At 44.8% G+C, this 17123-nt stretch overlaps 1 protein-coding gene across 5 annotated transcripts in view; it reads left to right on the top strand.

Moving 5' to 3' along the window:
* Positions 1 to 975: 975 nt before the first annotated feature.
* GSS (glutathione synthetase) overlaps positions 976 to 17123 on the top strand; it is a 46760-nt gene continuing 30612 nt past the window's right edge. Inside the window, exons 1-7 of one of the 5 annotated variants that reach the window (XM_040638220.1) lie at positions 1005 to 1069; positions 2820 to 2907; positions 3940 to 4074; positions 9872 to 10017; positions 12686 to 12761; positions 13050 to 13189; positions 13885 to 14001. In XM_040638220.1, coding sequence (XP_040494154.1) covers positions 3946 to 4074; positions 9872 to 10017; positions 12686 to 12761; positions 13050 to 13189; positions 13885 to 14001 — 608 coding nt within the window. In that variant the 5' untranslated portion in view covers positions 1005 to 1069; positions 2820 to 2907; positions 3940 to 3945. Of the gene's footprint in view, positions 1070 to 2819; positions 2908 to 3939; positions 4075 to 5901; positions 5961 to 9871; positions 10018 to 12685; positions 12762 to 13049; positions 13190 to 13884; positions 14002 to 17123 lie in introns of those variants that run through there. The other 4 variants (XM_040638217.1, XM_008698166.2, XM_040638219.1 and 1 more) reach the window with 4 other exon arrangements.

Genomic DNA, 17123 nt, shown 5'->3' with positions numbered 1-17123 from the left:
GATTTCCCAGAAAGCACTGTTTACCAGTCTACCTTCTTAATCAGAGGTGAAAGCTGGGGTTCTTAGTCATGGTTAACTTCTCAGAGTCTAGACTGATGAATTCAGGTTCCTTTAACTTAAAATTCATATGAGGTGCCTCACGTTGAAAAGATCTTGTCAAAACCCAGAAAGAAGGAACAGTTAAAAGAACTGGAGGGCTGCCATGAGCTAAGGTGGGAATAGGAATCAAGAATCTGCATTCTCAAAAAAAAAAAAAAAAAGGAGGAGGAGAATCTACATTCTCAAAAAAATTGCCTTGCCTACATACTGACGCAAATGATATTGGACATTTTGAGAAACACCGTCACCTTCAAACATTCCCAACTTAAAAATTGCTGGAAAAGGGGCACCTGGATGGCTCAGTTAATAGAGCCAGCGACTCTTGATCTCAGGGTTGTGGGTTCCAGCCCCACGGTGGGTGTAGAGAATACTTAAAAATAAAATCTTTTTTAAAATTGCTTTTTAAAATTTGCTTTCCTTTGCCTCTACAGCTTTTCCGGCAGTTTTCCCGAGGTTAGAGAAATCAGGTGGTCTTTTCTGGGACTGAGCTGGGTGGAAAACAGAAGCCTGGGCTCCAACACTGGCTCAGCCTGGAACGTGTTAAGGAACCCTGCGCTGGTCTCTGCCCCTCTCTGGGCCTCCCTTATCACACCCACTCCCACGGTGTGTCCCCGAGGTAGTGACTGTCCCATTCTGGGTATCAGTTTCTCCATCTTACAATGGAGGTCACCAGCTCTGACGCCCTACAAGCTCCGCAAACCGACACAGTCTGACTCCTCCCCTCCTTCCCAAGGTCCTGTCTGTCTGGGTCCAGACAACGAACCCCTAAAGCCAAGGCTGCCCTCACACGGACTGACCCTTCCCGGCCGCCGTCCAGCTCCACAGGCGGCGGTCTCCTCCCCGCCCCGCTCTTTAGCCCCAACTGGCGAGGTTCGCGCAAGCGCATTGGGTCGCATCGAGGCCCCGCCCCCTGGACCTGGGGGAACAGCGCGAGGGGCTTGAGTACCGCGGAAGGCTGGACGACGAACTAGTAGGTTGGGGAGCGGCAACGGCGGCCGGCAAGGGCCACGTTTCCTAGGGAGGATAGATGTGAGGGAGGGGTCTGGCCAGTGATTGGAACCCTGAAGGCGGAGAGATGTTGCAACTCAAACTCATCGTAGGGAAGGGGAAACTGGTGTCCACTGAGGGGATTGGGCTGGTGCGTGTTGATCCCAGATTTTCCAGATCTCCTTATTCCCGATCGGCCCGGTGTCGGGGACAGGGTGCTGGTGAGCCAGAGCAGTTTAAAAAAGAAAGGAACTGGGAGCGATTAGAACCAAACTTTGTCTGGAGTGGGAGCGAACGGGCCCATGAAGTGAGGCAAGCCTGGGCAGGAGACTGGTGGTGTTGCCCCAGGCCTCACGCAGGCACTGGCCTCGCCCTCGGGATAAAGTCCTACCGGGTTTTCTCGTGGGCGTTTTAAGACTTTTGTTGATCTGGCCGCAGTCTCTCATTCATTCATCATTCATTCATTTAACATTTTAACATTCAGTGAATACAGTAGTAGGTGGGCAGGTAGAGAAGTGATGAAGAAACACAGCTATTCCTATGGTACAGGGGGAACTAGCGGTCTGGAAGCCCTGGGCGGAGAACAGGAACAGCTTCTGAAACTGAGTCGTGAAGGGTAGTCAGGTGTGGTGGGGAGTGTTCCACAAAGAGAAGCCTGCAGCACGTGCCTAGCCTGGGAACCGGAGAGAGGCAGGTGTATCCTGGTCACTGAAGATAACCTCACACTGAGTCTGTTTAATACCCAGAGAAGACATGGTGGTAGCCGGAATGAGGCTTCTGACAGTGGAGGCCGGGAGAAAGCAAGGAATTCAAAGCGTTCTATATTTAATAGAAGCTACAGGATTTGGGGAGACTGGGGTGTTGGAGAGAAGTGTGTACAAAGCTTGAGTGCTTGGGTGGGATTCATTAGAGGAGGAGCAGATTTGTGGGGAGACAACAACAAATTCTATTCTGCTTCTGCGGAGGCTCCCAGTAAGCAGTGGGCTTTACAGTTTGGAGGTCAGGAAAGCGCCACTGTGAAGGTATAGCTTTGAGTGTCCTCACAAGACAAATAAAGCACCAGGGTCGAGACTGTAGAATGAGAAAAACAAAGGGCCCAATCAGCACTTTACATAGTGATTATCTTTATGTCTTACCCATGTCCTCGGTACCTAGTCTAGGGCCTGGCATTAGACGCCATTCAGTGTTTACCAAGTAGACAAGAGTCCCACAACAAGCAGAAAGGTTGGAATCCCAGAGTTGTGAAGAGATGGGGGGTAATGGAGGGTTCTGTTACTCTAATGCCAGAGTCATAGGTTCTTGTCCCAGTTCTGCCACCAGCCTCCTGTGTGACCTAACAAGTCTTCCTACCTGTAAAGTGGGTATAGCCAAAAAAGAAGCTCCCATGTATAGAGCTCCAAACCCTAAGGAACTACACACATATTTTTCTCATTTAATCCACATTGGCAACTTTATTTATGGGCTCAAACCCAAATCTGACTGAACCCAGAGCTTTATTATGACTCTATGACTGCCCTTACCTATGTTGTCAGGACCCTCTTGAAATCACATGATCATTTTCTTTCAAAATGTTGTGCTGAGGCCACCAGACTTTCATAATTAGTTTAGCACCAGTTCTGTTATAGGGAGAGTGAGAGGGAGATGGAGCTAAATGTGATGGAGGTTACTTGTTCTCTAGCTCCCTTTGTGGGGACCACTGAGCTGGGTAACCATGTTCTTTTCCTAAAATCCAGTACCAATAGGGGAGAACAAAATGAATTACCAGTGTTTCCAGAGTTTTATTCAGATCTTCTTAAATCCCTGAGGCCTGCTGCAAAATCAGTGAGTATCAAGGTGTGAGTTGGTTCATACCTTTGTGTCTCTGGACAGCCAGTTGGACTCCTCCTCCTATTACATTGGGCACTTGGGTTTCGGTTGTTTCTATCCTGCTAATGTGATTTCTCAAAAACGTTTTGTCTTGGTGCTGTGATGATAGATGTCTGTACAAGGAATGTAATCATATCCTGCTAGTGAGTCTGCTTCTGGTTAGTATGAGGGAGGAGTTCACCGTATCTGCATTTCATAGTATTCTACAAAGGGCTCCTCCTACCACCCCTCCCGTTTGAGATCTGAGGGTTGTGAGCTAGAAGGGAAAATTAAAAAAAAATTTTTTTTTAAATAGGCTCCATTCCCAGTGTGGAGCCCAATGCAGGGCTTGAAATCAGGACCTGAGCTGAGATTAAGAGTCAGACACTTAACCTACTGTGCCACCCAGGTGCCCCAGAAGGGAAATTAATAATCTATTGCATGATTTTAAATTTGTTAAAAATACAGAGCTACAAAAAACAAACAAATAAAAACCTTCCCTCCCCTCAGACCTCTTGCATGAGAATCTCTGAGTGAGGCCCAGGAATTTGTATTCTTTACCAGGCTCCCCAGAATATTCAGCCAGTTTTGGAAACCACTGGTCCACTCCATACCCCTTGTTTTATACGTAGGGAATCTGCAGCTACAAGGGGAAGGAACTTGCCCTAATCACATATGACATTAGTGCCTCTTTCGCCAAAGACAAAAGCACTGGGCTGGGAGTCCTGAGACCTGGGTTCAGATGCAGGTTTTACTAGTCATTACCTTGGGCAAGTCATTTCACCTCTCTAAGATTCCACTTTCTCACTGTGAGAATAACGCCCTCCTTGTGTTAGGAACCAAAAGAGAGAGTGGCAGTGGAAGTGCTTTGTCAAGCTTTCCATTCTGTACTCATGGAAGTTAGGAGCTGCCATCCAGTGTTCACCCCCTGTACCACACTGTCAGTTTCATTGGTTGCCAGACCCCAGGCCATCTATCACCAAGCCTTCCCTGCTCCTTCTGTTGCAGGTTGGGATGGCCACCGGCTGGGAGAGCCTCTTGCGGGATGAGCAGCAGCTGGAGGAGCTGGCCCGGCAGGCTGTGGACCGGGCCTTGGCGGAGGGAGTGTTGCTGAGGACCTCACAGGAGCCCAGCTCCTCTGATGTAAGCCCCTGACTCCTCCCCACAGCACTGATCACACCGTCCGGGACCCTAATGCTCAGTATCTGGTCCCTGCCAGGCTGAAGGCAGCTCCTATTTGTCCGAGACATCGCTTTTGCTTTATTTTCTTCAGTAACTAAAATTGATCTCTATATGTAAAAAGTAGCCTGCCAGAAGAATCAAATTTAAGTCTGGGGTTTCAAGTGTTGACTTAGGCAAGATACATAACCTCTCTCAGCTGTGGTTTCTTCAAATAATAAAAAAGGGATAATAATGGGACCTACCTCATCAAGTTGGTAATAGAATAAGAAGCTAATTCACGTGAAGCACTTTGCCCAGTGAACTATTATTTTTTAAGACCCCCTAATCACAGTGCGGGGGGCATATCTGTACAACTGGTTTGTATATATCCTTCTTTGTGCATTTATATACATATTTGTGTATATAAAGAAATAACGTGCTATTTATTTATTTATTTATTTTAAATTTTTTTTGTAACCTCTGTACCCAGTGCAGGGCCCAAACCCACAATCCCCAAAATATATGGTTTTCTAAAAAACAAAGTGGATCATACAGATCATGCAGATTACTCTGTGATGTGTTTTTGTTTTTTTAATTTTTTTTTTTTTATTTGTCAGAGAGAGAGAGAGCACAAGCAGGGGAAGCTGCAGGCAAAGGGAGAAGCAGGCTCTCCGCTGAGCAAGGAGCCCAATGTGGGGCTTGATCCCAGGACCCTGGGATCATCACCTGAGCCAAAGGCAGACACTTACCCGACTGAGCCACCCAGGTGTCCCTAAAGATTTTATTTATTTATTAGAGTGAGAGAGAGAGAGAATGAGGAAGAGCACGAGAGGAGGGAGGGTAGAGGGAGAAGCAGACTCCTCGCTAAGAAGGGAGCCCAATGCAGGACTCAATCCTGGGACTCTGGGATCATGACCTGAGGTGAAGGCAGTCACTTAACCAACTGAGCCACCCAGGCACTCTGAGTTTTTGTTTTTCTTTTAAACAATCTGTTTTAGAATTCTTTCCAACTCCCTCCAGTAGGATTAGCTTCATTCTGAAGCTCACCTGTTCCAGGTGTGGATGGATCACAGTTCAGCTTTCCTCTGTTGATGGTTATTTAGGTGATTTCTAATGTTTTATGATTACAAACAGCACTCCAGGGAACAGCTACGTACATGTCTGTTTGGTACCTCTATGATTGTTTCTGTAGGGTTGATACATAATAGTGGAACTGCTGAGTCCAAACCACATCTTTTAAAAGTCTCATCCTTAAAAAAAAATAAAGTCTTTGTTGTGTTTTTTTTTTTAAAGATTTTATTTATTTATTTGACAGAGAGAGACAGCCAGCGAGAGGGAACACAAGCAGGGGGAGTGGGAGAGGAAGAAGCAGGCTCCTAGTGGAGGAGCCTGATGTGGGGCTTGATCCCAGAATGCCGGGATCATGCCCTGAGCCGAAGGCAGATGCGCCACCCAGGCGCCCCTAAAGTCTTTATTTTGTGACTAGGTAAGACATTTTCATGGTTCAGAGGGCAGAGTTTACAGTTTAATCCTCTCTCCCACATTTCCTAGCCACCTGTTCTCCTGACCTGAAGGCAGGTTCTTATTTATTCTTTCATATAGTTTACTCATAACAAAACTTTTTCCTACTTTTTACACAAAAAAGTGTCCTAGACGAGCTCTTTTGTGCCTTGCTTTTTTCTTTTTACTTACTATTATACCCTATGACAGTCCATATTAGTAACCAGACAGCTGCCACCATCTTTCTTTACCAAGCCAAATTCTTTTTTTTTCTCTGTGCCCAGAACCTAGTTAAGGGCCTGCTGGAGAGTCCAGACTCAGTAAATGTTTGCTGAGACCTGCGTGAATGAGAATGGCTGTCACCTAAGGTAGGCTCATATTGTGGAAGGTCTGCCTCTGGTTTTGGGAATATAATTGCTTGGTTTGTGAACCTTACATTATGGGAACTGCTTGTCCGAACCCAGGATTGAGCATTTTCCCTTCCAAGATTTTTTGTTCTATTAATCAAAAGGTATTGTCTGAAGGTCCAACACTTGGTCTTTCTGGAAGTTAATGGAGCCTAGAAAAGGCACAGTCCTCAATGAGAGTCCCACTTCAGAGTAAAAAAGACAGGAAATGTGTGAATGTGTGTGTGTGTGCGTATTTGTGTGTGTGAAAGAGAGAGATTTAATTCCAGATCTTTACCAGGTGCCTGTTCTATGCCAGACCATTCTAGGCACTGAGGACACAGCGGCCCTGGCCTCTGAAGCACATGGTCTAGTTGGAGAATGTGCCACAAACAAAATTAAGTAATGTCAGTTCTATGAGGAAACAGAGAGAGCCTGCTACACAGCATTAGCTATTATCTATTGAGTATTTCCTGGTGGCACTGTTCTATATGCTTAGGAATCACTAACTCATTGAAGTCTCACCACAACAGAGATGAGGAAACCAAGACCCACGGAGGTTAAGTACCTGGCCCGAGGTCATGAGAATGCTGGTGTAATTGGCAAAGCCAGAATTCAAACCTAAAGAGTTTGCCTCCTGAGCCCATGCTCCTAGCTTCCATTCTTTACTGCCTCTCTCAGGAAATTGTATGGGATACCTAGAAAAAGGAGCAACTCATTAGTTGTATTTGAACTAGATCTTTAAAAATAAATGGCGGGGGGGGCGCCTGGGTGGCTCAGTTGGTTTGGCATCTGCCTTCCGATCCAGGCATGATCCAAGGGTCCTGGGATTGAGCCCTGCATCAGGCTCCCTGCTCAGCGGGGAGCCTGCTTCTCTCTCTCCCTCTGCCCCTCCCTCACACTCGTGCGCTTGTGCGCTCTCTCTCAAATAAATAAAATCTTAAAAAAAAATAATAAAGGGGAAAAGAATAGCATAGCAGAGGTGTGCCTGGCTGGCTCAGTCAGTAGGGTACATGGCTCTTGATCTCAGGGTCGTGAGTTCAAGCCCCACATTGGGCCTGGAGCCTACTTAAAAAAAAATAAAAACATAAAAAAAAAAAAAAGAACAGCATAACAGAGTCCCCAAATTAGGAAAAGGCAAAAAATGTTCAAGAGAATGCACCTGAACGTGGGACGGAAGACAGGCCAAAGTCAGATAAGCTAGAGGCTTTTGATACTGGGAGGAAGAGGAATGTGAACTTTATCCTGTAGGTCGGCACAACAAACTAGCCATGTGCAGACTGAATAGTAGGCTCCTGCAGATTTAGGGAGTTAATTAAAAAAAAAAAATACATGAACAGGGTACAAAATTTAAAAGGTATTCAGTGTAGAATAAATCTCTTCCGTCCAGCCACTGTTTCCCTCCCCAGAGGCAAGCACTGTCAACAGTTTTTTCATCAGAGTGTCTTTAGAAAGTCAGAGCCAGTAGTTTTTTTTTTTTTAACCATGAAATTAAAAAAACAAACAAAACGAAACTAGATACCCAGCTTATCTTGAAAAGTCAGAGCACCTGACAACCTGCCCACTTTGCCACTTGGCAACGACGAGCTAACATGGAGTTCTGGCCCTTTAGGTGAGATGGGAGGTCTTCTTCCCATCACTCTCTTTGTTTCTCCGACTCTGAAGCTGAGTATTTCTCGTCATGCATGTGCTACAGTTGTTCTTGTAGTAGAAGACTATTACTCTGTGTCTGTGTCTCTATAAAAAATGAAAAGACCGTGTGTTTCAGCCTTTGGTCTACACACAGCAGAAAGCAGCTGTGTACTATTGATCCTAAATTCAAGTGGGCATGATGAGTCATGGGGACAAGAGCTGGAAGAGGAAGAGGGAGAATCTTAAGCAGGCTCCATGAGCCTGATGCAGGGCTCGATCTCACAACCCTGAGATTATGACCTGAGCCCAAACCCTAGAGTTGCACACTTAGGACTGAGCCACCCAGGCACCCCAGAGGGAACTCTTATTAGAAAAAATTTTAGTTTTTCAGGCCAAATGAGACTTGTTGGAAGAGGCAGAGTTCTGAGTTTTAAAGCCAAGGAAATGGGGCACCTGGGTGGCTCAGTTCGTTGTGTGTCTGCCTTTGACTCAGGTCATGATCTCCGGGTCCTGGGATCGAGCCCCATGTCGGGCTTCCTGCTCAGCGGGGAGTCTGCTTCTCCTCCCTCTGCCTCTCCAGCCCGCTCATGCTCTCCCTCTTTCTCTCTCTCTCTCTCAAATAAATTAAATAAAATCTTTTTTTAAAAATAAAGCCAAAGAAATACCCTATAGTCATCACGCGGGCATTCGGTATTAAGATCACCCCTTCTGTAATCTGCAGTACTTCCCAGTCTAACACGTAAAAGCTTCAAGCTGAAAAAACCTTACTCTCACAAATACCCTTCCTCAGTTTTGTCTTCTGAGATTCTGAGGAGGGCAATTTGGGAATTATCTACCAAAATTTTAAAGGGATTTATCCTCATTATCGGATATTTCCACTTTTTAAATTTACAATTTATGGACTTTCTCACACACAAAATAGCTAGAATGTATATTCTAGGGTATTGATTGAAGCATTGATTATAAAGGGGTGGGGGAAGGAAACCACCTAAATGTTCATAATAGAAAGCTAGATTCAAAGAACAGAATACTGTGCAGCCATTAAAAAGAATGAGAGTTCTTTATTTCAACATATGGAAATGACTCTGAAATATTTATAAAACAAAGGACAGAACAATGTATGTATCATGTGCCTCTGTGTGTATAGAAAAAGAGAAAATATGTATGTATACATGTAGTCTAAAGGACATGTAAGACACTAGTATACCATTTGCCTCTGGGGAAAACTGAGTCACTGGGGCCAGAGTGGGAGTGAGACATACTTTTCACTATGTGTCCTTCTGTCTGTTTTGAATTTTGTATCATGTGTTTGTATTATCTGTTAAAAATAACATTTTTAAATACCTACAGAATGCCAAATTCTAATGCCATAAACTCGTACTACCATAATGGCAAACAGATATTAACTCAGAGGTTAAACGCAGGAATGCTTCATAAAATAAGTCATAAAGTCATCTTATCATCTCTTACCCAAATTCTAGTTCATTTGTTGTTATGAATCTCCGAAGGCATTATCCCCTTCTAGAAATAGCATTCCAGATGGCATTTGGGTTTCCCGGTTCTGCCAAAGTCCAAGCTTAACTCCAGGCCTGGCAACCTGAGTCACCATCTCCAACACTGGGGGGAAACCACTCCTAACTTCTACTCTGGGGGCCAGAGTTTACTTCTGCTGCAGCCCTACCAGCAGGACTGTCCGTCTCCCCCAACCGGAAGACAAGGGGACTGGGGTGTGAGCTCCTGGGTTTAGATAATCAACTGGCTAGGAGCTGTGTGTGAATGTGTGTGTTGTTTATCAACCACCTTGGTTCAAATCCCAGTGCCGTGTAACACGTGGCACATTATATGATTTTGGATATGTAACTTAATCTCACTGAGACTCAATTCCCTTATCTACTTATTAAGAATAGGTAATAATACTATGTGCCTCACAGAGATAAATGATCCATCCATGTAAGGTATTCAGAACAATGCCTTGCACGTAGTAAGTGCTCAATGATTTCTTATTTATTTTTTGTCTTTGTTTTTGGCTGTTTTGCTTCTAATTCTTTTTTAATGTAAATAGATGAAATATCACAGAGTCTAAAACTTCCCTTTATACCCCTTCGTCATCCTATTCGCTCGCTCCCTTCCCAGAGGGACCGCTATTTTGCAGTCTGTGTGTCCTCAGTAAATGTCGGCCACACTTTCCATGGGGTTATGTTTGCAGGAAGACAAGCCATTCACGGGTGTTCTACCCCTGCCCGCTCTTTCTCCTCGATCAGGTGGTAAGCTATGCCCCATTCACGCTCTTCCCCTCACTGGTCCCCAGTGCCCTGCTGGAGCAGGCCTATGCCGTGCAAATGGACTTCAACATGCTGGTGGATGCTGTCAGCCAGGATGCCGCCTTCCTGGAGCAGACGCTCTCCAGGTACTGGGTCGTGGGGCGTTAGGGGCTGGGAACTGCTGGAACCAAGGGACTAGAAGACAGAGGAGCCATGAGTTGTTGCTCTGGCAGCTGACTTGGTTGGGTGGGGGACAGGAAAACAAAAAGTAGTAGAATAGAAGTCAGTAGATCTGGCTTCTAATCCTGGCTCTAATTCTCACTGATGTATATGGCCTCAAGAAAGTCCCCTTTCTTTCTCTGGGCCTCAGTTTCTTCATCTGTAAAGTGGTGAGATTGGCCCAAATCTGAGATCCCTTCCAACACTGACATTCTGTGATTCTCTGATCCATGGCCCCCTGCTTTGAAGACTGAGATATCTATTTGGAATTAGGGAAGGTCAGTGTAGTTTTAGAGAAAACAAAGGACAGAGAAGATTATTGGGTTTAAAGTCAGATTTCTTACTTCTTTTCCTAAGCATCAACTCTTTCTTGTTACCTCAGGCCCCTTATCTCTGGATGAGATGGGGTATAGACTGGGCCACACCCAGGGCATGAGGATATAGAACCCCTGAAATGGCTCACTCCATCCACCCCTCTCTGTCTCTTCTCCTGTGATCCTTTTTTTCTTCTTCAGACCCTGAGGCAAGGGAAATTTCTTTACTTTAGAATTAAATTCTTTATTTTAGAATTAAATTCTTTATTTCAGAATTAAATATAAATATGTATATTTGTGTACTTGTATGTGTGTATATATATATATATATATATATGTAGAGAGAGATACTAGACATGCATACTTGCATGTCTGATTAATTTTCCAAAAGAAAACAAGTATTTTATTACAGACAAATCTTTTTTTTTGTTTTTAAGATTTTATTTTTAAGTAATCTCTATATCCCATGTGGGGCTCGAACTCATAGCCCTGAGACCAAGAGTTGTATGCTCCACTAACTGAGCCAGCCTGGCACCCCAGAGACAAAATCTTTTAAAAATGTGCACATTGGGGGGCACCTGGGTGGCTCAGTTGGTTGAGTGTCTGACTCTTGATTTCTGCTCAGGTCTTGATCTCAGGGTTGTGAGATCAAGCCCCAAGGTGATTCTCTCTCTCCTTCTCCCTCTGCAATTCACCCCCTGCTTGTGCTCTGTCTCTCTTTAAAAAAAAAAAAGTGCCCATTGGTGTGAGGGTGAACATAAGAAGGGATCTTAATGGTAAGAGTTTTGGAAACCATTGACTTAGAGCTAAAAACCCAATGAGTTAAAAAAAACAAAAACAAAAACAAACCAATGAGTTGTGAATGTACAAACCCTACCACCACCTCCCCGCCCAGATCTTTTTTGTGGTGGGCCTGGCTTTTCTACCTGTGATTCTAGATTGTGGGATTTATGAGCAGCCTGATTTATGACATGTGCCCTAAAGATGCCATTATGTGGAGACCTTCCCTGCAGTCCATCTCTGCAACCCTGCATTCCCTGTTTCTCTGTCCTCTGAAATACACGCAAACCCTAGTTTGTAAGGGAATAGAGCCCCAGGATCATGTGTGTTAGAATAGGAGCGTAGGGTCTAGGCTTGAAGGGGAGCACCTCTTCAGAAAAGGGAAAATGTGTCTTAACTTTCCTGGAGACTAAAGCCCAGCTGGGGGCTGTCCTCACCAAGGGCTGGAAAGGCCCCATGCGAGAGCTGGCTGGGAAACAGAGGAACTGGAGGGCAGGCCTGAGCTACATGGGCTCAGTGGGGTCCCTGTCACAAGGTGAGCCTGTGAGTCAGGCTGGAGCAGGCATGCAGAGACTGCCCTGAATCTTGACAGACAAGTGTGGTGTTGGTTACCAGTGGGTGTCTCTTCCTGAGGTTCCAGAAAAACCCATACTAGATGGGCTCCTTGCATCATGTCACATGTCCCAGCAGCACACTGGGCTATGATGATGAGCTAGAGATACGGTCTCTACCCTCACATTTATAGTCAAGTAAGAGATGACACTAATCATCACAGAAGTCAAGTGGAAAATTACAACTGTAATCTGTGCTATAAAGGAGAGGTCCATAGTGCTCTGAGAGCACATAGCAAGGGGATCTGATCCAAATAGGGAAGGCTGCCCTGAGGAAGTCACATCATATGAGGACTGGCCGAAGAAAAAAAATAGGATATTTAGCGTGTGTCAGAAGAATCTTTGGGGCACAGGACATAACTGCTGTCTTTTAATCTCTCAGAGTTACTGTGTAAGAGGTGGAGAAGACTTGTCCTTGGAGGGCCCAGAGTGTAGGAGAAGCTATGCACACTTAATGTTAGGTTGACCAGAAGGCTAACCAACCATCTGAGCTATTCAAAGATGGAATGGTTCTATCATATGCTATGAAACTAAAAATAGTTTCTCTCGGGGCCAGACACTAGGCTCAGTTCTGTACATGTAAATCTCATTTACCCTTCACCATAACTCTATAATTTTCCTCTTCATCTTCCATTTTCATCTTTTACAGATGAGCAAACTGAGACACAGAGAGGTGAAATAATTCTCTAAGGTTGCCTAGTAGGGAGTGGTAGAGTGGGTATTTGAACCCAGCTCATCTGGCTCTAGAGCTGGGTTCTAAACATTATTATCTACCAGGTTGATGTGGGTATTCAGGTTTGGGTCAGTAGAAATCGAGATTCAGGAGACAATGGATGACAGTGGAACTAAGGTCCCATATAGTCTAGAAAATGCTCTGTTTCCTCCTCCAGCACCATCAAGAGGGACAACTTTACCGCTCGTCTCTTTGACATCCACAAGCAAGTCCTGAAAGAGGGCATTGCCCAGGTAACCATTCCCCACTCCACCCCAATGCAGGACCTGTCCCTCCCTTTTTTGACCAGAAGAATTTGGCTCAGACCCTGCGCTCAGGGGACTCTGCCTCTCATTGGTCCCCACTGGATTCGGACATCAATGACCAATCTGGGGATGACAAAAAGAATGATTCCACTGACTTTTGGAGTATTACCCAGCAACTCTGATCTCTGTGTAGAATATACATTACCTGTTTGTTCCATGGCTAGGCCCTCAGTCAGCCCCTGGGCAAATATACTCAGCCTTCGGTTTTCCCCACAGACTGTGTTCCTGGGCCTGAACCGCTCAGACTACATGTTCCAGCGCAATGCAGATGGCTCCGCAGCCCTGAAACAGATTGAAATCAACACCATCTCTGCCAGCTTTGGGGGTCTGGCCTCCCGCACCCCAGCTGTACACCGGTGGGTCCCTTGGGCAACACTGGGCACGCTGGTGGGGTGAAAGCCTGATAGGCCAACAATTACAGGCCGGGGCAGGGATCTCCAATTCTGCTTGTGCCTTCTTAGGCCCTGGGTCATGTGTTTCCCCTTGCAGCAGTTTCCACTTGTAATTAGGTCTTAGTATGTCGAGGAGAGAGGGGACCTCGTGGTTCATCGAGTCCTGCCCCCTCGTCCGTACAGGTTCATATTCCAAGCTGAGGAAACAGTATCTGAGGTGAGAAAGAGTTTGAAGGCCTGAAAAGAGTTCAGGATCCATGGCAGAGAGGGATCAGTGACTTCCCATCGGGAGGCTGGACCCTGGTAGCAGCCACTTCTAGCCAGCAGTGATGCTTCAGGTTGCTGTGAGTCCAGATGGTCTGCAGCAGGATTCCAGACAGCAAGCACCTGGGGCTCAGGGAAAGGAGTTCCAGCCCAGTGGGAGGCTGGTATAGAGCAGGAACACAGGGTCTCGGGGCTCTGGGCACGTGCACGGGGCCAGGGTGTGGGTGGCCCAGTACATTCTAGCCTGAGGGGGATCCTACAGGAGCACGATGATAAGATGCTTTTTAGTGTTCAGCTAAATCTCCAAGTGATGTTCCTATAAGTGTCTGTGAGTCACAGGCAGAGGGGTCTTCCAGATCCACCCAATTACTGAACAAACATCTCTCTTCCAACAGACATGTTCTCAATGTCCTGAGTAAGACCCAAGAAGCTGCCAAGATCCTCTCCAATAATCCCAGCAAGGGACTGGCCCTGGGGATCACCAGAGCCTGGGAGCTCTACGGCTCAGCCAAGTAAGGGGGAGAAAAAGTGGCATCAGAATCCTGCTTTAGCCTCAGCAACTGCTTCTTTGCCTGACATCATTAGGAAATGAGGGATTTTTTCGGGAAAGAGAAGCTTATAGCTTTCAGTGCCAAAATTGTTTTCATGGAGTTTTGGGGCTTTCTTCTTAAATAAGAGCTGCAGACTATAATCTTTTCTTGTTGGTTAGAGGTCATCATTATCTGTCAGTGATTGCATCTTGATGTAGCATAAGGCAGAGGAGCTACCTAGACTAGAGAGGTGTGGGCGGCTGTTTGCCTGCACTGATGGCCCCAACTGTTAGGCTTTATGCTCCTGTTCCTTTTCTTCACAGCTTTTCTGTTTCTCTGCTGTCAGCTCTTACTTCGTACTGCTGTCAATGTGCTTCCCGTCCCCAGACCTCCTTTCTGGTCTGCTGGGGTTTGGGAAAGCAAGTGGTCTGGGTTGTTATGTAGTGTCTAATGAGCATGAGAGCCTCTTTGATGAGTAAATGCATAAGCTTTGATTTAGGGATTTTGTAGTGCCTGTTTTAACTGCTTAGAGGCATTTTTTGCTTCTTTCCTATTTCTCAACCACGTGTAATGTATGAGGATGCCAGGTAAGTGACTTCTGGATAACTGAGGGGTCACTGTACCAACAGTTTTTGTAATGTTTACATAGCTTTAATAGTTAACCCTTAATGAGCACTTTCTAGTGCCATACTTTGTGCTAAGCACTTTACATGGAGGATCTCATTAGATCCTCCTATCAAACACTCCGAGACAGATACCACCCATCTCCCTCATTTTACAGATGAGGAAACTGGGGTTCAGAGAAGTGAAGTGAATTGTTCAGAGTCAAATGGCGAGTTGGTGGTAGAGCCCAGAGTCCACTGCCTCTAGAATCTGCATCCTTAATCATGTTATTGCCTCTGAGAGAGCCTCTCTGGGCTTGCTAGACTCGCAAGACTCAAGACACCTTGGACTCTGAGTAATTAGAAGGCATCAGATGAATACTTTGTCAAGTAGAACTCTTGGCTAAGTTGTATTTTGGGAGATGGGAGCCAGGAAGGGGTCAGCCGGGGAACTGCTGATGGACAAATGCTGCAAAGGGTTTCTTCTACCGGGCTGTGGATGATGTGCAAAGACTCATGGGCCCAGAACTAGGCTGTGGTGCACAGGAGCTGTGGGCACCCGAGCTGGGACTGGCTTCTCTCATTTTGAAAGTCAGATAGGCACTCCTGCTGACCCAGCATGTGACCTTCACCTAAGTCCATTCTTTTCTCTGAGAAGCAGTTTCCTCATTTGTGAAATGGGGACAATAATAACAATACCTAAGAGGGTAGGAGTGAGAATTAAATGAAATCATGGCTTTGAAAAATGCTTTTAAAAAACTTGGTGAGAAATGGAAAAGTCTCTTCAATAAATGGTATTGGGAAAATTGGACAGCAACATGCAAAAGAATGAAACTGGACCACTTTCTTACACCATACACAAAAATAAATTCAAAATGGATGAAAGACCTGAAAGACAGGAACCATCAAAATCCGAGAGAAGAACACAGGCAGCAACCTCTTTGACTTCAGCTGTAGCAACTTCTTACTAGACACGTTGCCAGAGGCAAGGGAAGCAAAAGCAAAAATGAACTATTGGAACTTCATCAAGATAAAAAGCTTCTGCACAGCAAAGGAAACAGTCAATATTAACTAAAAAACAGGCGGTGGAATGGGAGAAGATACTTGCAAATAACATATCTGATAAAGGGTTAGTATCCAAAATATATAAAGAACTTACACAACTCAACACACAAAAAACAAATAATCCAGTTAAAATGGGCAGAAGTTGTGAATAGACATTTTTCCAAAGAAGACATCCAGATGGCTAGCAGACACATGAAAAGATGCTCAATATCACTCATCATCAGAGAAATACAAGTCAAAAATAATGAGATATCACCTCATAACTGTCAGAATGGCTAAAATTAACAACACAGGAAACAACAGATGTTGGCGAGGATGCAGAGAAAGGGGAACCCTCTTTCACTATGTGTGGGAATGAAAACTGGTACAGCCACTCTGGAAAATAGTATGGAGTTTCTTCCAAAAGTTAAAAATAGAACTACCCTATGATCCAGCAATTGCGCTACTAGGTATTTACCCAAAGGATACAAAAATACTGATTCGAAGGGATATATGCACCCCAATGTTTATAGCAGCTTTATCAATAATAGCCAAATTATGGAAAGGGCCCAAATGTTCATCAACTGATGAATGAATAAAGAATGAAGTCTTGCCGTTTGCAACGACATGGATGGAACTAGAGGGTATTATGCTAAGCGAAATAAGTCAGTCGGAGAAAGACAAATACCATACGATTTCACTCATATGTGGAATTTAAGAAAACAAAACAGATGAACATAGTGGGGGAAAGAAAAGAGAGGCAAACCAGAAAACAGATTTTTAACTACAGAGAACAAACTGAGGGTTACTGGAGGGGAGGTGGGCAGGGGGATGGGTTAAATGAGTGATGAGTATTAAGGAGGGCGCTTGTGATGAGCACTGGGTGTTGATGAATCACTAGATTCTATGCCTGAAACTAATGTTACACTATATGTTAACTAACTAGAATTTAAATAAAAACTTGAACGACTCAAAAATTTGAAAAAAAAAAAAAAAAACCCCAATCTTGGTGAGGATCATTATGTGGTTCTTCCAACAGTAGTACTAGTAATAGTAATAATAGCAGCTACCTTCTAAGCAGTACTAGTTTCATTTTACAGAAGAGCAAACTGAGGGCTCGGAGAGGTGGAATAGCTTGCCCAAAGTCACACAGCTAGTAAGTTTAGAATTCATGTCTGTCTGCCTCTAAAGCCTGCTTTCTCTCTACTACACTGTTCTGCCTCCAAGAGGAATGGTCCCAATAGTATAGATTGGAAAACTGAGGCTCAAGCATTTACAGAGCAGGTGAATTTTCATCAGTTATCACATAATTTTTGAGAATTTTTTTAAAGAAGTCTGGATATGATTTATGATTCCTATTCGGAAATTTATTCAAACTCTTTCAAAATATTAGTGCCTGTGGTTAGAGTGAGTAGGGATAAGAAAGGAGGATTCTTGGTGTAAAGTGTTGGGAGCTAT

The sequence above is a fragment of the Ursus maritimus genome, unplaced genomic scaffold (assembly GCF_017311325.1).
Source record: "Ursus maritimus isolate PB19 unplaced genomic scaffold, ASM1731132v1 scaffold_22, whole genome shotgun sequence".
Classification (NCBI taxonomy): domain Eukaryota; kingdom Metazoa; phylum Chordata; class Mammalia; order Carnivora; family Ursidae; genus Ursus; species Ursus maritimus.
The sequence above is the reverse complement of the archived record's forward strand: the minus strand, read 5'-3'. Positions and strand labels throughout refer to the sequence as shown.